The following is a 25,127-nucleotide window of genomic DNA, read 5'->3' on the forward strand; positions in this document are numbered from 1 at the left end:
ACTAGCCCAAAAGAAGCACATTGGATGCTGTCTGATTTTTAAAATAAAAATGCAGCCACAGCAGGGTTTTTGCAAAGCCCTTTCTGAGACTGGGCAAGAAACGGCTTATAAAAAAGGAGCAGGCTGCAACCCATGATCTCACAGCTGCAGAACATAGACACGAGAAAGGCAAAGGGCCTTGGAGGGACACACAGTGATGAGACGACACAAAGAGAGTTTCCTCCACAAAGAGGATGACTGCAGTGCATCAGGCTGCTGGCTTACAGGTGGCTGGAAGAAAAACTCATGAATCCGACGTACGCCTGAACTCAATCTCTATTTTAACCAATTATATTTGTCAATTCAATCTGCTTTCTGGTAGTCAACAAAACCCAAGCTGTTCCAAATATTTATTAAAAAATAACTGCAAAGGAAAAAATCAATAAGCAGTCCAATGGGAGATTTATTACAGTTTTAACAGGTAAAGGGAACAAATCTTCTTCATGAACAAAAAATAGCAATAGGAAGTATACTGCAGATTTATTAATCAAATAACAAAGTGGAAACAGTATATGCAATATATCTTCATATATAAATATACCGATTACATTCCTCTTAAATAGATTAAACAACATTCATTAGCAACATCCCAAAAAAATTCTTCATGGCAAGAGATTAATCTTACTTCATAGCAATACCATCTCTCCATATGTTCACATCCACTACAACAATCTCAGGGTTTGGGGACAGATCAAATCCATAGCAAGTGATATAAATCCTATTTATAGGAGAGGTCAATGCTGTTTCCGAGATTTAAGGCAGGGTATGCAACAGGTGGAATTGGCAGAGTGTAGTTTAAGCTGTGGGATTTCCTTGAAAGCTCCAATTTGGATTAAAGCTAGATTATCATGGGGAAACTGACTCTGCTCAGGATTCACAGTTTAAGACACACCTCCCTTTTTCTGTAAACAAATGTTAACAAAATAAACTTTCTGTACCCTGTTAACCATTTCTTAACATAAAAATAAGGAGCTGCTCGGGTAGTCTTAAAATAATTCAGTATAAAAATCTATTCTATCCTATCCTAAGTACTGTCTCTGTATCAAAGTGCTAGCAAATGGCACAGTGTTTTCTGTTTGAAGCCAGCATTCCCTGCTCTTAATGTTTTATATTGCAGATCCCAACCCCAGCAGGACTTCGCTCAGGAACCCAGCCGTGACGGCTGAATCATCCCGCTGGGACTCCGAAAACACTTCTGAACGGGTTGTGCTGGGGCGAGCTCTCGGTGCCGTCTGATGGCTGGAGCCCATCACAGGACCCATCCCCAGCCTGCAGGGTGGCACAGGGCCCCCACCTCGCAGCAGCAGGCGCTTTGTCCCCTGCAAATCCAGCAGAAGAGGGGCAGGTGCCCTGTCACTTTGCATAGTTCGGTTCAGCAGGACTCCACGAGCCCCTGGGAGATGCTTGTGGTGCTCCTCTTGCTCCTTTCCCCACCAGGCACCAGCAGAGGCTCCCACTGTGTGCCTGTTTGGGACCTCTTTGGCTTACCCAGCTTGGTTCAAACACTCGCTGGCTGTTACTTTGGAGCCCAAATAAGAAATAGTGCAAATCCAAGCTTAAAGAAAGGAAAAATACTACATTGCCTGCATTAAACATTCAGTTAGAAAGGCAAGGATCCATAGGATGAAACCCCAGTGGTGGGGGATTATGAGACATTTGGCAAACTTGTAAAGGATCCTTCGTGATTGTCTGAAAGGAGTGTACTTGGCTTGGGTTGGTGCTGAACAGATAAAATTATTTGCTAATGTGATTCTGACTAACGCTGCTGTGGCTAATTAGAAACTAATTTGAGGACTGGTCACAGCACAGGGGACAACTCCCTGGGCGATGGCAGGAGCACTGACTGCAGCTGCAGCTGCCTCTCTGCACTTGTCTTGTCCTAGTTTGACTCAAAACATCCTTGTTTGCACAAAATGGTGTGAATTCGTCCAGACTGGTTTTGCTGGAAGGCAAACAGACCATGTTATTTCCAAGGGTCAATATACCTTTATTTGGCCATGCTCAGGCAGATCAAGAGGCCAAAACAGACTTCAGCTTGATTCCTATTATGGGATGCTGGCTGCAGTGCATTTTAAAACAATAATCATCTGATGTTGCGGAGATGTTCAAGTCTGAAAACATCATGAAGTGCAAGGGCGCCCAGCAAAGACAGAGACCTGCTCACATCACAGCGACCTTTGCCACAGGGCAGCACACACACTGCACTGAAGTAATGCACCATGCAGTGTTTTTTGGCCTGATCCATAAAGGAGCTCAATTTCTTTCAACTTTTCTTCCCCCAGAATATTCAGCAGGAGGGACGTTCAGCAACAGGATGCTTTCAACAAGCAGTGCAGAAATGGCTTACCTTTGCTCAGGATTAGGCACTTAGCCTGCCTATGGATTTTTGTAAATCCTGCCTGCTTTCATCTCGAGGCACCTGTGTGCTACCACAAAGGCTCTCGGCAGTTCAGGACTCAGCCCTATGAACCTGCTCTGACTGCAATCAGTACCTTAAGTCACTGGAAGAAGGCTGCATTCTTTGATCAGGAGCAGGCCGGCTGCTGTCTTTATTATACCCACGGGGCTCAGACCTGCTCCTACCCCTCGTGCAGCTCCCGCTGTGCCCCCTGGTACACCGGCACCAAGCCAGGCTTGCTAGCTTGAAGACAGAGCTGCACCAGGGGAGTTTTATCTGCTGATTTAATGGGACTGTTTCAAAGCAGGTTCCGCTCATTTAAAACCGTAAGAAGTTGAATTCACAATGAGTCGAAGAAAAAATAAAGTCGTATTTACAGACAGCAATCAGTCCCCCTATACACACTTCATTAAAGAAACAGCCTTATCTCTGCCCATGTGCTTGTTTCTGATGCGATACTGGCCTTCCCAGCACTTCAGGACATGGTTTTCAATGACAAAGATAACAAAGTTCAGGTGTTAACTGAGAACTGATGCGTGAATATGCTTACGTAGCTATCTTCTCCCAGCTCCCATGAATTAATCACTGCTTCACCCATGAACAAAATGGAATAAAATTCTCCCCTCTTTTCCCCCATCAAATTCAAGTTATGTGGTGGGCAAAAGGGAAGATAGTTGGAACAAAAACTTCCTTCCCCTTCTGCCTTCATGGCCAAGTGCAAATATCACCGGAACTCAGTTTTCCTCTTTTATTAAAAGCCTGCATCTGCATTGAGCGGATAGGACTCTGTTATGTTCATCTTTTTTATGATGCTCATGCAGAAGGAACTTCTGATAGATGTTTGGAATGAATGCAAGCCATGGCAGGACACTGCCTAAATTAGAATCAGGCTCCAAGTATCTTCCTGCAATTAGATTATGTCATGTGCTATATACTCTTATTCATGGCCTGGAAGGAGAGTGCAAGGGTACTTAATATCTGTAGAGATTCAATTAAAATGAGCACATCAGACACTCACTAGGTCTGGCTTCTGTTTGCCTTGCATTCAGCCCAGGCCAGCTACTAAGCTATAATAGAAGGAAAAAGGAAAACAAACACACGCGCAGTGGAAGTCATTGTGCTCATATGTACGCCTGCTGGCTAACACCATTACTAACCTAACTGAAAAGATACGAAGCCATGCAGTTTACACTTTGATTACTGTAATTTGGGTTATGTTAATGCTAAGGAACAGAATTCAGAGGGAGGTGAGAAAAGTTGGTTTGTGTTACATAGCAATTCTGCAGGTTGCATTTCAAATATAGCTGCATTTTTTCATGCACTCTGAATTCTTTTCGAGGGTAGTGGCATGCTTGTTGCAGAAGCAACCAAAGCAATTTATTAGGCACACAGTGAATGATGGCATAGGAAAAAATATAAAATAAAATAATTAAAAAAAAGGTAAAGGGCAGTTGTTCCATTCTTAAAATCCTTACTCAAAGCCATGATGTCATGGTGATAAGCTGAGCATTAAAAGTACCAGACTCCTTCCTTGCATGAGAAGGGGGTGGCCATTTGGGGTCCAGCAACAAGAGCTGTGAAATGCACAGGTAGAAAGGCTTATGTATTATATGTACACGGGTAACCCAGAATAAATATTGCTGCTGTTCTGGCTCATAAGTTTATTTCGGCTTGGTTGTTATTGTTCGTTACTGCTGGAGACGGCTTGCTTTTCAGCCCTTCTGTCCCACCCTTCGACACATCAATGAAGAGCAGCCTGGGAGTCCGGAGTGTCAGCAGTATCCTTTTGTACTCCTTTCGGAAATTCTGGTTAAGCAGCCCATAGATCACGGCATTGAGGCAGCTGTTAAAATAGGCCATAAAATAGCTCAGGACAAAAAGCCACTCTGGAATGTGTGGCTGCACTTTGGAAGGATTAATTGAAACAGCAAGGCCAATAAAGTTTAATGGTCCCCAGCACACAGCAAAAAGGACAAAAACCACAAACATGGTCAAGAAATTCCGGATGTCAGCTGCTCGGAGCTTCTGCTTGCAGTCTTGTCTCACCCGGTGTTTGACTTGAATCACCAAAATCCAGATCCGTAGGTAGCAAAACGTCACGATGGACAGCGGGACGATGAAGTGGACCACCACCACCGCGATGGTGTACGACGTGCTCACCGTCTGGGCAAAGGTGCAGGAGTAAATCCGGGGGTCATATTGCAAGGACCCAACGAAGAAGTTTGGCACGATGGCCACCACGGTGAGCAGCCAGGTCAGGCAGATGTAGCAGCAGGTGTTCTTCAGGTTGAAGAGCTTATCATACCGAAGGCTGTGGCAGATGTAGCAGTAGCGGTTGATTGCGATGGCGGTGATGTTGAAAATGGACCCGATGACACTGAGGCCCATCAGGAACCCGCTTATCTGGCAGTGGACGTTTCCCATGGTCCACCCATTGTGGAAAATGGCACTCAGGATCAGAGGGTACGGATACACTGCCACTACAAGGTCTGCAACAGACAAGCTGACCACAAAGATGTTGCCTATGGAAAAGGAGAAGAGACCACAAGAGGTTAGCGGAGGTCCGGACAGACAACTTCCACCTCAGAACTCCTCTTTGGGCCTAACTCTGCTTGTGAGCTTCACTCTGCCTCCCATTTGGAGTTTGAAACCATAGAAAATAAGACTTTGCTGTCTGTACTACTGACAGCAATAGGGAGTAACTGGGCATTATTAACCTGTGTATTCCTTCCTAAAAAAGATCTAAGCTGGAAGCATTAGCCTTAGCTCAGCTGTTATTTCCTCCTGTCTTTGAACAGGCTTCCTAAATACCCAAATAAAATCCTAAATTAAAATGTATGGATTAATAATTTTCCTGAAGAAAGGAAGCAAGAGGTGTTTAGAGAACTGGCATAACTACAGGACCAGCTATAATGCTGTAAGGAATATTTGTCAAAATTCAGCTTTCTGATGATTAGACAAATTGTCATTTCAAGAGAAACTCAGCAATATAGAGGACAGCACTAGGAAAAGTCATTTTTCCTAACATCACTCCCTGCAGATAAATCTGCAGTAGTAGGAAGAATATTATTAGAGTACTGGTAGAGGATATGTTTAATAGATTTAAGGCAGTAACATCCATGCAGCTATGGGTTACAGGTGACACCCCAGCTCACTGATCACACCTGCACTCTCTCTTCAAACCTTCATAGCATGCTGTCTACCAGATTATCTCAAAAATAAAACAAAACAAAAAAAAATGTGCCTTTTTCTGTATTATCCGTGGAGAGGCTCACTGAGATCTCAGTTCAACTAGGTCACTGGCTTTGGCATTTGGAAAACATATCCAAGGGCTGTCAGAAATCACGCCTGCATCACCATCACAGTTGGCTCCTTGCTATGTTTGCTCCCAACAAAAACTATCGGCACCAGTCAACAGCCCCCGTCAGGCAGCAAAGGCCACTTCACACCGGCCGGGAAGCAGTCTGGACTCGAGAACAGCCCACGGTGGCACCGAATTGTGGCAGCTGACACAAAGCATCATTTCAAAACAAGTATTAGTAGAGGACACGCGAAGGGCTAAAACCTCAGCAGGGAGAGATTTTGCACAGGCAGCCTCTGTGGCTGCTCTGGCTATGCAGGCTTAGCACTCACATAGAGAGGGAGCGCTGCTCTGCAGCGAATTTGTACTCCTTCAGTCACAGAGATGCCTCCTCAACAAAAAGCACCAGAATCTCCTCTGGGGAAGTTTAGGGAAAATTCTTAGCCTCACATCCCTGCCAGCAACTGGGAGAAATCACAGCCTGGGCAAGTCCTTCCTCACTAACTTGGATAGTTGGGAAAATGTAAAAATACAGAGAAATTTTAAAAAAAATAAAATCAGGTCAGACAGCTTAACTTTGCACTTTTTCACAGCAATAAACTCAACTTCCCTTTTATTTGGCAGCATGGTCAGCTTCATATTTTTCTCCTGGTGGGTGAGCGCGGAGGCCAGAGCCACCCAGCAGCCACGTGCCAGCCGGTCCTGAAAAACTGAGCATGTTAACAACTGAGTACTCTGAGGAGGGGGCACGCTGCATGCTTCCAAGCAGAATAGGCCCTCCAAAATATGGGAAATGGCTGCTTTTTATTGAAATAAGAGTCAACTTCAGTTAAATACCCAATGTGAAGCAATCTAATGTGTGGCTGTTACGGAAAGCAAACAGCAATCTCCTGTCAATCATCTTTTCTATGTCACTACTGATTTATTATTATTTTTAAAAAAACATTTTTCCACTATAAAACACAGGAGTCCTGCCTGCGAGCAATACCAGCAGGACATTATCTCAAACTTCAGTGATGTGCTTCTGTGGCACTATTTTCAGATGCATCTTTTTGTCTTCTTGATCAAACAGATATAATTCCTCATTAACTTCCACACTTTCCAACACGTTTTTAAACTTCCATGTGGTATGAATTGGTTTGCGCATCTCTGTGCTCCATCCCTGCCCCAGCATAATGGCAGCACAGACCTGACCACCTTCTCACAGAAACTTGAAGCCTTTTCACATGCCACAGGTCCAACACAGGACTATAGGGGTACAATACCCTGGTCGCAGTGGAATCTGCAAATTATTTGAAACACTAAACAGCCTGAAGCCTGGCAGCAGGTCAGGTTATAAGCACGTGCAGGTACACAGAAGGGGATTTATCCCAGAGCACCTTCTGCCCTACTACTTTGCTCCATGAGCTCCCCTAATCACTCCCATACTTGTGTTTCTGCTCACTTTGGCAGCCTGCTCCTGTACTGCAGCAGATCCCTGGCAGTGCCAGGAACCCATTTTGCCTGGATTATCTGACAGCACAGGTTATCTGAGGACTTACTGTCAAGTCCTGGCACCAGGTTTCATATGCGTGGAAATCTTGCAGAGTTCTGCAAACCCAATAAGCCACATACACAAAGGTCCCCAATGGCAGGCTGCCCAAGCATCACCTGACTTCCATACAAATGCACATCACTCTTCTACAAAGATGAACTGAGCATCACTGTGCAAATACAAGGGTCGCTGGCCCTGCCTGCCTCGGGAGGCTGCTGGAAATCCCGTGGTGCCCAAGCTCCAGTTGCATCGATCTCCCTGTTGATCCCACAGCACCTGTGGGCTGTCCTCTAAGACACACGGGCTGTGTTTTAGGCATCCTGAACCTAGAAGCTGGGTTGAAAAGGAAAATAAATAAGAGATTAAAATACTTTGTCTTAAAATAGACTATTTTTATACAGCCAAAAGTGTCCAAATAGAATATCCGAAAGCCTTGTTCACTGTTACCAGACTTACACTCGCCTTCCTTGTTAAGGAGGGAGAGTGTTAGAGGATAGGTTAGAAAAACATGCCAAGATACACAAAATGCTAAGTTTACAGGAGTGACCAGTATGTTTGCGGTGACAATTCACTATCTGTGGCCTACAATACGAAGCACCTTAACCTTCATGTTTCTCTTTCCAGGTTTTCTGAAAAACTCATGTCCAGAAGGAGGTGAACTGGAATTAAGACTCTCTTCAGCATCAAAAGGATCTATCTGTAATAAGGCTCAGTAAACAATTTAATAGGCCATGACTGTAAAGCAAGCCTCTGATGACCACTTACCATAACCTAATACTCTCTATTTAACCTTTGAAAGCTGCAAAACAGAAACAAAATGCACTGTTTGCCCCAAGCAAAATAGATAAAGTCTTAAAAGCTTTATTCAACGTGCAACAAGGCTCTGTATTAGCTCTGACAGCCTCCTTTCTGTGTTTGTTTTTACCTGCTACTCGCTAAGCATTTGCTTGTACCTCGCTGACCTCCACTTCCACTTGGCAGACACGAAGAGCACGCTTGGCTCTGCGAAATAAGTGGCAGTGCACAGAAAGCACCTTCAGAACAATTTTGTTCTCTTTATACTATAAAGATGGCACTGAGGGTTTGCAGCCACGTTATCATATACTGACTGCCCTTTTGGCCCGATAATACCGGGGTGCTTGGGGCAGCCAATGCTGCAGCCCTCACACTGAGGAGTATTTCCAACATCCCCAGCCCCAAAAGGGCACTCCAGGGAGCAAAGCAACTGCCCGGTCAAAGAGCATTAGGGTTGAGCCTCCTGCAGGGGTCTAGCTCAATGTCACTTGCCCTGAGAACATCACACAATCACACATGCGGCACAAAATGGCAAAGAAGAAAGTCCAGGCTGACATTTTGACAACAGAAAGTGTTTGACAACTCAAAAATCAGGGACACTCTCCCTGAGGTCCAGGCAACAGGAAAAAAATAAAATAAATAAAATAAAATAAAATAAAATAAAATATCTGTTATTTAGTTCATCAATCCACAAATTCTAACTGATGATTTTATACATGTATTTAGGAAGCCTATTCAAAGACAGGAGTAACCTAGAGAAAGAGAAAAAAAACAATCAATTATCCAGTATCCACCAGGAGAGGACACAGCCTGGTCACTGGCAGATGATGCGGTCAGGCTGCCAGCAGCTCTCAAATTCCAACTGTGCTGCATAAAATGATCCTGCTGGTAACGAACAGCCAGGAGAGAAGGACCACAGCACACTTAGAACGTAACGTTAGAGAACGTGGAAATATCCAGTGTAAGGACACAACAAAAGTCCTAGACAAAAGCATAAACTTCCACCACCATTGAACTTTTTCCTGGCAAATGTCTCTCTCAGCACAATCACGATGCCAGACAGCAGCAGTGTGCTCAGGATGAGCATCACCAGTAGTGCTGGTGTCGTTCCCAGAAGGAAAGCTGTGGGTGCATGGTGCTCCCCTGTCTTGGCATCCATGGAATCTATGCAGGAGCAAGGCCAAGGTGTTTCGGCACCACTTTGGCATCGTGACTGCAAGCCTCATCAACCGGCTCCTCAGTGCATCACCACGGCTGAACAAAAGCTGCCTTTCCCTCTGGATCTGTGGGAAAGGCTTGCTCCCAGCAGGAGGAGAAAACCCTCGCAGTACTTACTGAGGTAGAAAGGACCCACTCCCAGGCACTTCCATCACATTCATTTTTTTACGCTCCACATATTATTTTGTCCGCTGGTTGGAGAAAGGAATTACTTGCACTGCTGGCAGAGGGCTGGGTTTTAGATGTGCTTTTAGGTCACGACCTTTAACTGTATTGCTGTCAAAAGCATATCTGAGCCGTGCCTTCAGCTGCTCTAATTGCGTGCAGCGAAGGGCAATCATTGCAATGTTTACACTCCAGAGACTCACAACTTTCATTTGGATACGGCCAGCCAGCTTCAAAGCTGTGTTCAAGCTCAGGAGCCTGTGGAAATGCGTGGAAATACAAGCGGCCCTGTTCACATGGTTTCCTATCTTCCATTTTATCGCTTACCATTATATTGGAAACAATGGAAATGGGCACTTTTTCCCTTGGTGTGTCACAGATGGGAGGTGGACGTTGGCTCTCAACTGAATAAAATGAGTTGTTCCCTCCTCTTCTGGACCTTTCGAAAGGGGTGTTCCTCTTTTGGTAACAGTGCAGAGCAACACCCTCATTTTCAGAGTTTTAGATATATTAAAAACAAAAAGAAGCTTTCAGACCATCTCATAGAAACCCTGCCTCAAAAACTTCCTCCTACTCCACATTAATCCTAATACATCCTGCTCAGCTCAGACATGCCTTCCTGAAAATATTATTTGAAGGTATTTTAAAAGAAAGAGGAAACTATGTAAAATTTGATATTTTACCTAGCTCCAAAAGTTTTTAAACTTTTAGAAAATAACATTTCCTGTTCATTTATGTGCCTTTTAATGACTCCTGTGTTTTCACTGAAGTTTTGGCCTTTTGCATGAGGAAAAATCCCAATGTTGTTATTCCTCTGGATTTCTAAACTTAACTCTTGTTACTGTGATGTTTTGCCTGGATGCAAATACGGCAATAGGTTTTGCCAGAAAAAGAGGAGGAATATATATGATCATCTTGATCTGGCTTTTAATACATGCAGATTAAGTGCTAAAAGCAATGCTATCCGGTTGGCAACTGGGAAGCTTGGTTCCTCCCTGCATCCCTTCCAAATGCCTAGGGTGAAGACAAATTTGGGAATATCACGTGCACCTCGTAGCCTTTGCAGGGCACCGCAGTGAGGCCGATGGAGGGAGGTGTGGGAGTCAGGAGGCCCTTGCAGCCAGCCTCTGGTTTACACCGCAAGCCTCAGCACCTCTGCCAGCACCAGCTGAGCCCGCACAGTGCTGGCTGCAGCATCTCAGCCTTCAAGGACCATAAACCAACAGCTCACCACCTTCTGTTTCTGACCGAAATCACTGCCGAGCGGTACTGCGTGACTAAGCAGCCCGTTCCCATGCAGGCTGATGCCCTTACATTTACCCTGACACACTAGGATGCACAAGCACAGATAAGCTCTACCAGCCCATGTTAACTCGCCAAGCCTAGCATTTATTAACTGGTTTGCCAAGTGCCCTGAAACAAAGCAGTATTGTACAGTTCCCAGCTTCAGGAGAGAGCAAGCTGAACTTAGGCAACAGAGAAAAAGCTCAGTCTGGTCACAGATCAGCACAAGACGAAACACTGCCCCAAATTCAACCTCACTTTCTAGCGGAGGCTCGAGACAGACCTCTAACACATACTGATCCTGGCAGCATCACGCCTCTGGCGCTGTGTCCAACAAGAACAAGAGATTAACATCAAAATGATTCACTTGCCATAAAGGCCATTTTTAGACAAAAAATGTAATCAACTTATGAAATAACAAAGCCTAAATCAATAACCGAAGGAATAATAATAGAAGGGCTTTACATAACAGAAAAGAGTTAGGCTTGGTGCACACACTAAGAGAAAGCATCTGTGCACCAAGTGTCTGTCCTCAGCTCAAGGATGCTGAAATGGGATTGTCTGCCTAGAGACAGCTTGTCTGCTTTTCCCATTCTCAGTCTAAAGAAAGCTGTTTCCTTTCCCAGCTAGAAAAAAGGCTGAGCTACCTGAATTGCTGTTCATCTCGCCTTCACAACATGCTAGGAACAGGAGTGATATTCCCTGCATTACAGACAGAGGAAGAGAGACCCATCATTTGTTGGCTTGGCCACGGTGATGCCAACTGTAAAAGAAGCCCTGCATGTAAGTAGGAGACCAGAAAGTGAAAGAAAATCTGTCCTGGACCTTCTGGTTCATTCACAACTATCTACTAATCCCATCAGAAACAGAGAGTTACTTTCACCTGGGAACACTGCAGGGACGCTGATACAATTGTGCTGGCAAAAATTCAGTGCAAACAATTCAAGTTGATTCAATAACAATAATAACGATACTGGAAAAAATTACCTCAAATAAAAATAATAATAATAATAAAAAGGCAAGCCCTAAAGGATTTTCTTATTTTTCCCAGAAATGAGTCCAAAATACAATGTTTCCCAGAACATCAGTAAAATCTTTACTTTAGATATTCCACAGGACTTACAGAACTTGTATCAAGTCTGGGTACAGGACTGGCAACAAGGAGCTATTGATGGTACGAGAAACTCTTGGAAATGGGAGTCCCAAGTGAATTGTATGAGAACATTTGCTTCTGTTTGTGTTTTTTTGTGGGGGTTTTTGTTTGTTTGTTTGTTCTTCCTAACGACTTGTGACGCTTAATCATCTTCGAGGTGCATTGAATGGGAATATTGCAAGAGAAAAGCAGTTTTTGCAGCAAAGTCCACACTAAACGTGTTCCGACATAAGCCCATGGTTTAAATGGATGTGCTCTAACACTGACCTCTATAGGAAGTCTAATGGTGGATAGTATCCAATTGGGTGAATGAGGATAAGATTGCATGGGCCTATGAGACCTAAATTACTGGAAGAACCTCTCGAAGTAAGTAGCCACACATGTAGGCAGAGAAATGTGCATGGTAAGTGGGAGATCTTGCACTCGTGGAGCACAACTGAGCAGATACCTCTGCTATCGACAGCTTCCAGCACAATACCACTGGATTCTGTCTTAAACAAACAACATTTTGCCCCCAGAAAGGAAAATAAGTAAATAAATAAATAAATAAATAAATGATGCTGGAAATAAATAAAATAAAGCCACCCATGTGAAACTGAGCTTGCCTCATCCTGAAATACCCCAAGTCCTAGTTTCTTGACAGTAATGCTGGGGGCAGACTTACTTTACAACTGCATAATAATCATCAAGTGACGGGGCTTTTAAGTGTATCCGCAAACTTTTCTGCCCTTTGCCTTTTTATCTCCATTGAAGTTTTCTCAGCAAGAAATAAATCACAGGAATTTCTTTTCTCTGAAACTGCTTAACACCCACACCAAGATACTTCAAAGCGGTAGCGTGCAACTTCATTTAGCCTTATGACTCCCATCACAGGCCAAGGAGGCTTGGAGGAGCCAAGCCAAGGAGACTCTTTCTCCAAAGGCAAGAGAAATGGTCAAGATTCCTAATTTAAAAAATAAATAAATAAATAAAACCAACCTCGCTCACTCCGTGCCATTTCTGAAAAGCCGTCTCCCCCACCCCTAGGCCTTCCTTATCTACTGACAGCATTTTTAAAGAGCTGTCATTTATCCAGCATGAGATACGACTTCCTGCCTCCTGGTCCCTTCAGAACCGTTTGTAAACCTCTGTGTCCTCTGCTTAGCAGGATTCACTCATTTTCCCTTTCATTGCTGAAATCCCACGTTGTTAGCTGCCCTGATGAAGTATTTTTGTTGATCGACAAGCTCCAGAGTGACAAAATATTTAAGGAGCTACATCAGGATGAAACAAAGCCTGGGCTTAGTACAGAGGTTTCTGCATCTCGGCAGCTCAGGCAACATCCCGTGAGCCAGGAGGTCATCTTCAGCCCAGCAGGACCGTCCTCGACACCACATGAAGCTTCCAGTGGACTGAAATAACCCAGTCAAGTGCCTGTGGATGTTGTAAGGAACCCAGGGAGTGATTTGCAACATCAGAGCTCTAAGGAACCGGGGTTCAGAGCTTCGGTAATGGATGTACACACAATGAGGAGCCCAGCCCTTGCAATAAGCTCCAGCCTCAACATCCAGCAGCCTCCCCAGGCAGGAGCATGAGGCTGGAGCACCTCAGCCAGCATGTCACCCTGCCCTGGTCATCATGTGCCCCAAGAGCACATTGACTTCACCACCCCAAAAACAAACGCATCCTGGCACCAGGGGCTTGGACCGCAGCTGCTAATTCGGACAAGACAGGAGGGAAGGGCAGAACAGGGGAAGAGGTCTGCTTTGGTCTCCCTCGGGAGCACAAAGTCTTTCCCAAATTCAGCTACATAACACAGCCTTTAAAAGGAGAGCGACAGCTTCTTCTATATCAGCAGCAAGGCAGGAGCTCACATGCCAGCGCTGCCTTCTTATGATAACTGCCCTTTTATCATTTATTCAGGAATGAGGCTGTAACGAGGCAGATTTATATCAAATGACAAATAACAGCTGTGGGGAAAAGAAAAAGAAGTGTCGTGCTTCATTAGAACCCTGTAAGGCTCTGACAGCCCGAAACACACCGCCAAAGTGGCAAATGCAGCCAGAAAGACGAGGCAGAGCTCACAGCAGCTGTTAAGCCAAATGGGAACTTGTTAAAATTAAGGGCCATCTTTCCCTTTTCATATTTAGTTTCAAAAGACCACGCAAAGAAATTCAACCTCTTATGAAGACTGAGTCATTAGTGCAGATGTGACAAAAGGCCTCGGCCAAGATTTCAGGTTGAAAGTAAGTGTTAATTCCCAGGTGGTTGCTCAAACCTTAGGAATACATTAATCTGGTATCAACTGGAGCCCCCCAATATGAAAGCCATAAATCTTACCAGGATAAATTTCCCTATTACTCACTTGGTGTTACAATACTGCTTAAAAACCTGCAAGCATTTGACTTGGAGGAAAAGATGTTGATGGGTCTGCAGCATTAGCTACGACGTGCTCGGGACTGAAAAGTATCCTGCAAGTCAAGTGGGAGGTTTTGCCTGAAGGATGCTGATTTCCAGAATGGGCTAGGAGCTCTGTGCTTCAATCAGGTCCAAAACAAACACTGAAAAAGCAAAGGAATTAAATACCTAAGCTGCCAGGCAGCCACAGATCATCCCACAGCATGAGGGGGCAGCACCAAGCTTTCTGAATTTCCTTAGTGGGCAGGCAGTGATGGCACTATGCAAACCTCAGAATATCAGCACTGCTCATCTTTGTTCGCTTCATTTCTCAAGGAGACTGAAGTGTGTCTGATCGCACTGCCTGCCTTTCCCCGATAATTTTTGTTATCGAAGGCCAGCTTCATTCCCTTTGTACAGGAGAGTGGATGGCTCATTAAAAAAATAGAAAAGGTTTCTGCACAATGGAAACTGGTCCCCAGCAGAGCAGGGATATTGTGAGCGACTGAGCTCATTAGAAAGGTATAGGGTGACCCTAAGTTTTTTTGGGAAAACAGGGCATTCAGTTTTCACAAAACCACAGACCGTGGGACAAGTTCTTATGGACACAATTCAGAACCAGCCCTGGGGAAACCAGACTCATTTCAATGCTCAACTAAAACTAAACTCAATCTGCCGAAAACATGTTAAACTTGGATTTCAGTGGAGCAACCACTGTATAATGCCACAATACGGCAGCAAGGTTGTGGGTTACCTAAACTGCCATTCAAGAAAGAAAATGCAAGACAAAGAGGCTGAGATAGTGTTAGCCAACACAGATAGATTGGCTTGCTAATGAATTTAATGCTGACTTAATCTTCTGACTTGGCAGTGCCACGAAAAGCCTGCTCTTTTGGCCTCCCCTCGCCTAAATGAAATTAACCTATTCCAGAAAATTAAGGACGATTTACCAGGCCACTGAAGGCCGACTTCTTGTTGGATCTGGATCCGTGTTAATCCATCCAAGAAAAAAAAAAAAAAGAGAAACTCTGTGATTTAGAAACTCGACTATGGGAGGGTTGGCAGAGGGGCACATGTGGGCTCTCACTGCTCGTTTCTTGCAGGCGTGCTGGCACCAGCCAAGAATTTTTGTATGAACACAGCAGGAGCAGCGTATTTCACTGCAATTTCAAGCTTTTTTGCTTCCTTGACAAAGCTGAAGGTAGCTGAGGCTGTGCAGGGGATGCTCAGGGGACCCAAAAAGCCCAGCTCTCCTTCTACATCTGACACTTTCCAGGCACAAGGCATGACCCATGTTGTCAACATCAGAGAGCTTGGCCCTGCCCCTGGGGACATCAGGGAGGGCAGAACACCACATCTGCATTCCCCATTAGCCATTTAAACCAGCATTCAGAGATTTTTCCATTTTCCCCTCAGCTTACGGCTGCTGTGTCACGGGAGACAAAGCCAGCTCTCACTGAATCAGCGGGACCTCCCCGGGGACAAGCAGCAGGTCGTAAACCACACACTTCTGCATCTCCCCGTGTTGTGAAGAGCAGTTCCCATCCCAAAAGTGAGAAGGCGTTGGGAAGGTAATGGTTGTGCTGATGCTATGTAAAGGCCAGGGGAGCAAAGCCCTAATCCAGCATGCGTTGCAGTCTCCTGGTGATTTACAGATTGTTTTCCATGGATGTGGCCTGGTGTTTACATCAGTATTTGTAGCTGCTGCAACAGTTACGCAAACATCATGGGGATACAGATTCGAGAGCCTAAAAATGATACGCGTATAATTAACACTCATCATAAAAGCATCCGAGAAATCTTCCAATCCCCATTCCAAGGTAAAACAGAATTCAGAGTTTACCAGTGCTCTGGAGACGTATTTTGGAAACTGGAATGACATAATGCAAAATATATTTCATTACCCATGTAACATCCAAGACAAAACTAGATACTGGATAAAGTCCAGGTTAGAAACCACAAACTTCTTCAGTTCCATAGCTCACAGCATTTTCAATCTTTTACATAATTACACAGACTTCAACTCCGGCACATGATATCATGCAAATGATTACCTACCTACACTCATTTCCCCAAGATACACAGAGCCCTTAACAGCGGACAGCACACAACCTTATAGAGAAAAATAAATAAACACACTATCTTCACAAGAGACTGTTAAGACACTGAAAGGTTGTGGAAAATTGGAAATAGCATCCACGCTGAGAGCATAAATGATCCTTCTCTTAGGGAGAACACAATTGGACTGCTGTTTCTCACTAGGAAAAGCAGAAAAACATTTGCAAACACGAGCCCTATTATGAGATCCATAAATCTACATCCCACAGTTGAGATCATCCTTCCCTTCCCTACTGTTCCAAGAAAGCCCTTGCTGCTTTCCTTTATATTTCAGCAGAGGACAAGGAACAGCCAAATGCTGCTAAGGTCAAACCTCCTGCCCCAGTACTTCCTTCTTAGCACTGGAAGTCCCAAGGTAAAACTCCCCTCCTGCCTTCTTTGCCAACTGGTTTGCTCCCACCAGGGCTGGTCCTGGCACGGCTCATCTCACCACTTCTGCAGCAACAACATTGGGAGCATCACTTTGAAAGCTGGGTTGGACAGATGTATTTAACGAAGGTAGGCAGGCAACATCACAAGTTAAGCTCTTCTTTCTCAACTTTGCTCTTCTTCCAAACTCCTCATCACATCCCGAGGCACGCGCTGCCCTGTTTTCAAGTTTTAAGAGGAGAAGGAGCATCGAGCACCACACAAAAATCAAAACTACAGAAGGTACTTGCCCATAAAGTAACTTTGAATTCTCCCTCAGCTTAAATTTTACCTCTTGATTGGAAATATATTTGTATATATCTACAGTGGATGAATGCAAATAGCATTTCCAATATAACAAGTAACAGAAATGTCATGGAGCCTTAAGGCAAGGGACTGCAGTACATGCCGTCTTGGAGAAGCTGTAAAAAGCCAATATTTCAGTTGCTTTTCTCTTGCTTAAGTTTCCTAGATTTTCACCTCTTTATAGAAATAATGTCTTGGACTTTGTGAGTACCACAAGAATCAAAAAGCCATCAGAAAGCCGAGCAAATAAGCTCAACACTTACTATGCTGAACCACTCCACAGAGGCCCAGTAAGGTGACATTTTCCCTCACCATACGGAGACCAGGGGGGTCATGCATGCTCTCAGGATGAGAGCAGGTCTGAGGGTCATCTCTTCTCCTGTCCCATTGCCAGCAACTGCAGCAGCAGCTGCTGCACGGAGAAGTTCAAGAAAACATTTACTGGGCTCTGGTGCGATAATGTGCCTTGGGGGAGCGCTCCTCCTGACGCACAGCCAAGTGCTCCACGCTCACATGTAATATTAATGCAACACGGTCGCTTCTCTAATGAGAGCACTCATTTTTGAACACTGCTCCAGTAAATACGCAAGGAAATTTTACGAGGCAGTTGATGCACAAAGCTTTCACTTAACAAGTTATAGGACCTCATGGGAGAAGAAGTACGTGGGGAAGCAGTGGCTGAGGCCAGGCAGGGAGGGAAGAGGCTGCAACAGCCACAACACAGAGCCCAGGCTCAAACAATGGCCAGAAAACAGGATGTGTTCATGGAAAACACACCCTTACATATTACAAAAATCTTTGCAAGTCTCCTCCAAGATAAGCCTGCACCACAGAAGCCTGACTTGGTGGTAAGCTCGGGAATCTCCACGAAAGCCATAACCATGCCGCCTGGGTGATGGCTGCATGTTGGTGACAAACTGGTGGGAGAAGCAACCTGTACCTGAAGATGCCCTGCTACCCAGATCAGATGCACAACTCGCCTAACATAAAGCCTCCATTATATGAAGTGAATGATCCAAGTTTTATTTGCTATACAAGACATCGTGTGAGAAAATGTCAGTGCCCTGCTTGCTGCCCAAGTGTTCTCCAGAAACTAAAGAAAACCTTGCTGCAGAAATAGGACTCAAACCCACTCCCTTCCTGAAGCAATACACAAAATTAATTTTTTTTTATCCTTGATTTTCTCCCTTTGGCAGGGGGGAATAATCCCGCACAACAGCACATGTCTGATACAATTGCTTGAGAGAAATTAGAGGCTTACACCTAGAGAAGTGTAAATCCTGCATTGCTAAGGTTTCCTCAGCTGCAAGGGAAAGAAACATTGCCTCCTGGTGATTAAGAATGTAATTATTATTATTAATTCTGAAACACTTTGAATTACATGGTGCATTTTCTTTAAATGGGCCCTATCGTTAGCGCAAGCTGATCTGAACCAATGATTTATTCGTGGCTTAATATCCCCGCTTGTTTCACAAGCTCAGCACATTTTGCTCAGTGCTACTGGCTGGTTGCTAGAGACAATTGATTTAAATTTAGACAGAAGCTTTTCCAAAAGTTTTATTCAGAGCAGATATATGAATTAAAACACTGTCTATGGTGATACGTAACTACTGATCTCTTCTGAACTCTTAGCTCCTCTATGTGCACTTGAAGATCTCAAGAAAGTTCACAGGCAATGCCAAGATCAAGTCCATATTCGAGCAGAGCTTTCCACTCAGACCCATTCTAAAATCAGGAGGAAGTCTGCCAGGCAACGCTGCAAAATTGTGGAATTTCTGCAGATAAAATCAGAACTGGCCTTCCCCTACAGTGCCATCAATAAAATACCTCCGGCCTTGCCTATTCGTTTGCAATGTTTCCTTCATTTTCTAAAGCAAAAGCCTGTCTTTACCAACTGTGTTGCAAAGCAGGTCTTAAAACAAAAATAGCCATGGAAGAGGAAAAAAAAAAACCTTTACAAGTTTGGCAGATACACTACTGACAAGAAACGATACATTTTTAACCGCTGTGTAATCACAATACACTTTTCCTACTGAAACTCCCCCAAAGCTTCTGCCCGAAGGCGTTGGATGCTGAGCAAAAGCCAGATGCCACATCTGTGCTGCACGTGGCTGTGCAAGCAGCTCCTCCTGCTTCACCTCTGAATTTTTACAGCTCATCCCCACAAGCCAAGTTGAGTTTTTGTGCTCCATGTGACTGCTAGAGCCCTTCATTTGGGGCCCGTGCTGTTTTTTGTCCCAGAGATCAGTATTTCCACGTTGCACTTTCTTAATCTGCAATCGTTTACAGCCTCTGGTCACCCTGCTTTGCTGATTAGATAAGGAATAAGACTAGAGAACAAGGCCAACAAGTCACGAAGTGCTCAGCTCTCCATGGTCTGTCCTGCTCCCTGTTCAGGGAAGTTTTCTGATCTAATGAATCCGGATCTACACTGAGTTAGGTAGATCTGCGATGCTGCAGGTTGGTGTCTGCCCGGCAGCGCGAAGGGATCACCTTCAAAGGTGAGACAAAAACGTGAAAGACTGGCTTAGCAATGTGATGCGAATGCCCCAGATGGTTTTATAAGGGTAATGATCAGTCAGAAGAAACCCAGCCAGTTGTGGGAGAAATTTATCTCAAAAAAGGAAGCACGAGGGAGAGAACTGCAGCCAAAATGTAAGAGAAGAAGGGCAGACGCCTCCACGGAAAGGCAGAAACACTCCAACCCCTTGCAAGCCCTATTTGCTGCTTGCCCACTGCTCCGTTTCCATTTCTGTATAATTTATTCCAAAGCAAATATATTCTTTTTAGGAGAAGGAGGCGAAGGCTGTGCCTGTGCTGCGGGACACAATGCTGGCGTTCAGCCGCTGGTTTTTCCTTGCTCCCACACTAATCACAGAGGCTTTGTCTAGTTTGGGATTAAGCAAGACTTTAATTAACATCTTCCAAGGGTACAGCCACATTGGGAAGACTCCTCTCGTTAGCTAATTAGCCTATTGTCCTAATTAGGTGGGGCAAAGCCAGTTTCACTCCCTCTCTGCCCTGCACAAAAAACCCTGCTTTTCCCACCTAGGTGTTCCCTTGAGCTGGTTGCAGCCCCTCTGGACTGACTGATTTTTGTGGCTGGGTGGTGGCAGACAGCAGCACCCAGTATTACTACCAGAGCTCCGACTTCAGGAATGGGAATGGTTACAAATGGGAAAAAAACACAGCACAGGTTTTCCTCCATGCCTTCCTCCAAGAGGAGCCCCAGGGCACAGCCTTGTCACTGCCAGGCAGCCCCCAGGACGGTCCTGTCCTCCTCCTGCTGCTCTCTGCCTGGACTTGGATGGGATTAAACATCACCCACGTGGAACAGAGGAAGAAAAGCAAACAAAACACAAAGAAAATGGAGACAGAAAAAAAAAAAGTAAACAGAGCATGTATGCCCACCTTCCCTCTTCCTGAAACAGGTCCCAGCTCGTGTGGCAGGACTGTCAGCGAGGCCATTAGTCATTTGCTATTGCCAAAGCCGGTGTTTGTCCCTCCAAATCTTTCAGCAGCACCCAGCCCTGGGCCAGCCCAGCCTGTTGTTGCTGCGGGGCGTGCAGAGCAGCCCTCCCAGGGAGGCAGGCTGGGATTTTGCTTGGCACACGAACAACTTGGCCGCGTTTCTCCTGCTGTGCAAAGCCTGGGCGCAGCCGAGGTGGTGTTTCGTGGGAAAGCACAGCCTGACAGCGGCACAGAGGAGAAGGAGAAGGCACAGGGCTGGTGCCCAGCACCTTTGCAGGAGCCTGTGCACAAAAACAGGATGCTGGTCTGCAGGCAGCCATGCAGAAACACCCTTCCTTCGTGGCCTCAAAACCAGAAAGCAAAGTTCAGCCAGAGGAGTCCCCAAGAGATGGAGATGATTCTGGTGCAGGTTTTCCTGATCAGAGGAACTTTGTTTCAACTAATTTGAGGGTAGCTGTGTGGAGACCTGCACCAGCACACAGCAAAAACCTGTGTTAAGCACGCATATGGCTGGAGAGAAGGGTCTTCACCTGACTGGAAAAAAAAAAACTAAAACCTCTAGCCAGCAGGCCACAATTACAGAAGTCTTCAGCCCAGGAACATCTGCAGGGACTGTGTGTGCCCGTGGCACAGCACTAGGACAACATGACAAGGAGCTACCAGCCCAGCAGGGACCATTACACCACCAGTACACCACCAGTACAGCAGCCCCGAGCCCACTGGGACACACCCTGACACTACAGCCCTGAAGCAGCCCCGGTGCTGCATCCACATTTGTGGCTGATGGCACAGGAGCATCGCTGGCAGCCAGCTCGACGTGGCAAATTCATCACTGTCCAGCTGAGCAAGTCAGTAATGAAGCTAAAAGGAAATGCTGTCACGGATAATTCCCCACCAACAGCGAGGACATTTTTGAGCAGCTCACACCTTTGGTGGCATCCCTGTTTAAGAGGGGGGTGCCGGGTGTCACCCTTCCACGTGGAGTCCCAGCAGCCCTCCTGCAGTTCCCTGGCCAGTGTCACGTCTCCCTGGGCTGAGCCCAGAGGGCCACAATCCCCATGTCAGATCCTCTGATACTCCAGGGGGTCAGGATAAATCAGAAGCCCTGGTGGGAGTTTGCTACAGAGGAACGAACCGGCAGAACAGATGAGCAGCTCCTTGAGCAGCTACCCACGATGTACAGAAACGATGTCATTTCAGGCTTGTGGCAGATGCTGGAGGGTTTGTGGTGCTAAAAAGAAAAAAAAATCATCTCAAAACACCTACATACAGTCAATAGCTTTCTAGGACAAGGAAATCCTGCAGGAGCTGGGAGGAAACCAAGTACAGTTCCCAACTGCACCTGAGATATGAAGACTGAACGTGGTCCAATGCGACGCCTCTGAAAGGTCCATTTCCCCAAACTAGAAACAATCAGACAAAAATAACTGAGAGAAAACACCTAAATATATACGAATGGGACAGTGGGAGATGTTTAAAGATACCTCAGTAGAGCCCTCCTCCTTCCAGAAAAGCAATACTATATTCAGAAAAAGTTTATTTTGTTAAAGAATTAAGACAGGAGACGAATTAAGAAATGAGTAACGAATAGAGAATCCACTATGAGTAGCTAGAAAGCAAACTATTTTATAAAGGAAGCTAAACAATATCTCAAAAAATAACAGCAACATATGTCAGGAAAAAGGCAGTGATCTATCGATATAGCAGGCTGACACTAAAAGAAAGTCCAGGGAAATTATCCGTCCTGATACAGCAGATGTAGGAAGTACAAGCATTTCTTTTTCTCTTTGCAGATAAGGATGACTTACATTTCTGATATAACCAAATTCTCCGAATTCCAGAAGCAAGTGGGAAAGGCATTCAGCACGACTAAACATTTTCCACATCTGCAAAACTGGAAAACGTGAACATGTACCAAGGAGCTCCCTAACGCTGACTTTGAGAAAAGAAACATGTCACAGGGCACGCAGGAAGTTCCAGAGGTCTCGGAACAATAAATAACCCCCCCACGAGCCAACACAAAGCTTGTGGTGTGCCAACATTTGGGGCCGGCTGACCTGGGAAGCGCAGGCCGATAACCCCGGCTGCGGTCCTGCAGAGCCAGGGAATGGCCACAGCAGCAAAGCGTGAGGAGATGGGAATGCAATTAGTGCTGGCCAGCACGGCTGTATGGCAGGAGGGCTTGTCAGGCTGATCAGCTCTTTCTTCCCAGCCCAGGCATTTGGCTGACACAGGTATCGGTGCGGACATAACACGTGCGGACTTCTGCGTTGGGTTTGGGCCAGCATGACAGCCTCACAGCAACATACACGGAGTACAGCAAAGGGATTAAATCCAGCTGAGCCTGGTGACCTAATTAAAGTTGTAACCCCACTGACCGCCCCTACAGAGGTTTCGGCTCCCTGAGCGGACGATGCTGCTACCGAGGAAAAGGAGGCAGCAGGAGCAGCCTTCTGCAGGGCAGCGCGGGTGCGAGACGTGGGCTTTCAAGGTGTGCACGCTTTGGCTGCCTGCCTGTGTTTGCAGAGAGTTCAGCAGAGCTGGAAAACTGCATTTCCAGAGCCTCTGCCCACCATGCACGAACCAAAGCCTGGAAATGCGTTTGGCACCTGGCTCTTGAGTGGTACTTGGACTGAAAATATCTCTGTTATAACCCAAAGGGGAGGTAGTTCTCCTTCACTTCCTAGCAACTTTAACTCGCAGAGGAGGCAGGCTTAAGACTTGCAATGCACCCAAGTGATTAACAATCAGACAGGTGGTAAAGGCAGCTAAATGGCTTCAAACCTGCCTGCTGCACTTCTCAGCCAGAGAACATACACCACCAGTTACCCTGGGGGGAGAGATAGGGGGTATCTATTTTTCCTTCTGATCACAAGCTCCCAATGCTCCATGTTAAAGCAAAGCGAACAGAAAGCAGCACGTTTATGTGCTGGGGATCCTATGGGCTACGCTTTGTGTGCCTGGGCAAACACAGGCTCAGAGCTTGGGGGTGCTGCACCCAGCTCCTGCCCCAGCCAGCAGCTGAGCACTATCGTTAATAAATCAATCAAATAGTGGGGGCAAGGAGGGGGGATGCTGTCCCATCAGGCTCACCCATTTTTACTACTTTTCCCGTAGTAAAAAGCTACTTTTACTGTACTCTGTTACTCCGTATTAACAGAAGACTGAGATACAGAGAAGGGAGCTCAGCACCTGCAGAGCACTCACAACTTTCTCTCCCACCTCATAACCACCGGAGAACATTTCATCCGGACCATGTAGTGAGCTCTAACAGCACAGGTCCCTTTATGCCTTCGCACGTAAAAGCAGCCCGAGCACTCCTAACACAGCGCGCATCCGACCGGCACCACCTGAAACTCCCCCCGGAGCAATTCCTACCCAATTTTCTCCCAGCCTTTGCCGAAATAAGCCACTTCTGACGGCAGACCCAAGCCCTCCCTGCCGGCTGCCAGGACACCGGCACCCAGCGGGGGACACCCGGGGACACCCCGGGACCTCCCCGCGCCCCGTCCCCACGGGTCCCCCCGCTCCTCCCCGCACTCACCGGCGTTGCGGAGCTTCTTGTTCCTCAGCACCGAGAGGATGACCAGGGCATTGCCCAGCACGTCCACCACGATGGTGACGATCAGCACGGCCGCCAGCCCGCTGCTAGCCCTGGCCACCGCCTGTCCCCCCCCCGGCCCCGGCCGGCAGCTCCCGTTCCCCCCCTGCCTCTCCATGCGCAGCTCCCGTTACTGCGGGGCTTTTGGGGGGGGATTTTTTTTTTATTTATTTTTTATTTTTGGAGGAGGGGGGGGGGTCCCGTCGCCCCCACCCCCGGGCGGTGCCGGGGCCCGGGGCGGGGCGGGGAGGGGCTGGGGGGGGGCAGCGGCAGCGCTGTCGGATGGCGACACCGCGCGGCGACGGGGGGCAGCGGCGGGGAGCCCGCACGGTGCGGGGCTGGGGGGGGGTCACCCCCCGGGTGTGCCCTCAGGAACGTGGGTTTGCTTTTAGATAGCCCCCAGGTCAGGCAGGTGGACCGGAGGGCCTTTGAAGTCCCTTCCAACTACTCCCATCCCATCCCATCCCATCCCATCCCATCCCATCCCATCCCATCCCATCCCCAAGCAGCAGCACCCAGGGGTGCCCCAGCCAGGCTGCACCCTGAGCCAGCCCCGCTCCTGCACTCTGGCCTTGGCAGAGTCAGGCTGCTTTAAGCTGCCTTTTACAGAGACTTGAGAGCACTCCATTTTGAATAAAAATGTTTTATTTTATTTTATTTTACTTTATTTTATTTTACTTTATTTCACTTTTATTATAACGATCAAAACAGTGCATTTTCAAATTGCCAAACACAGTAGTTCAGCTTGAGGCTTGGCCCTTTGGGTGAGCTTGCGCTGCGTTCTACACAATATTGCCAATGTTTTCTTTCCATCGAAACCAAATAGTTTTCTTCACAGACTTCTGCCCAGTTTGCGTTCAGAATCTTCCTGCAGTTTGGGAGCAGCTCATGTGGATGCATCCTTCGTCAACTTTTGCCTTCATTTTGTTCTGATCTGGTGCCGTTTTCACCACTTTTAAG

The 25,127-nt window shown here is 46.3% G+C and overlaps 1 protein-coding gene across 2 annotated transcripts; it reads right to left on the bottom strand.

Moving 5' to 3' along the window:
• Positions 1-424: 424 nt before the first annotated feature.
• On the bottom strand, positions 425-24,371 carry GPR50 (G protein-coupled receptor 50). Of its 2 annotated transcripts, none has more exons than XM_027464921.3 (2): positions 24,111-24,371; positions 425-4,959 (listed from the first exon to the last, which is right to left on the bottom strand). In XM_027464921.3, exons 1-2 carry the CDS (start codon positions 24,283-24,285, stop codon positions 4,091-4,093), a joined length of 1,044 nt encoding a protein of 347 aa, XP_027320722.1. In that variant the 5' UTR covers positions 24,286-24,371; the 3' UTR covers positions 425-4,090. The 2 variants fall into 2 exon arrangements, with proteins under 2 accessions (XP_027320722.1, XP_012955947.1); XM_013100493.5 differs by lacking the exon at positions 24,111-24,371 and adding an exon at positions 20,507-20,723.
• Positions 24,372-25,127: the final 756 nt, after the last annotated feature.

The sequence above is a fragment of the Anas platyrhynchos genome, chromosome 10 (assembly GCF_047663525.1).
Source record: "Anas platyrhynchos isolate ZD024472 breed Pekin duck chromosome 10, IASCAAS_PekinDuck_T2T, whole genome shotgun sequence".
Lineage (NCBI taxonomy): Eukaryota > Metazoa > Chordata > Aves > Anseriformes > Anatidae > Anas > Anas platyrhynchos.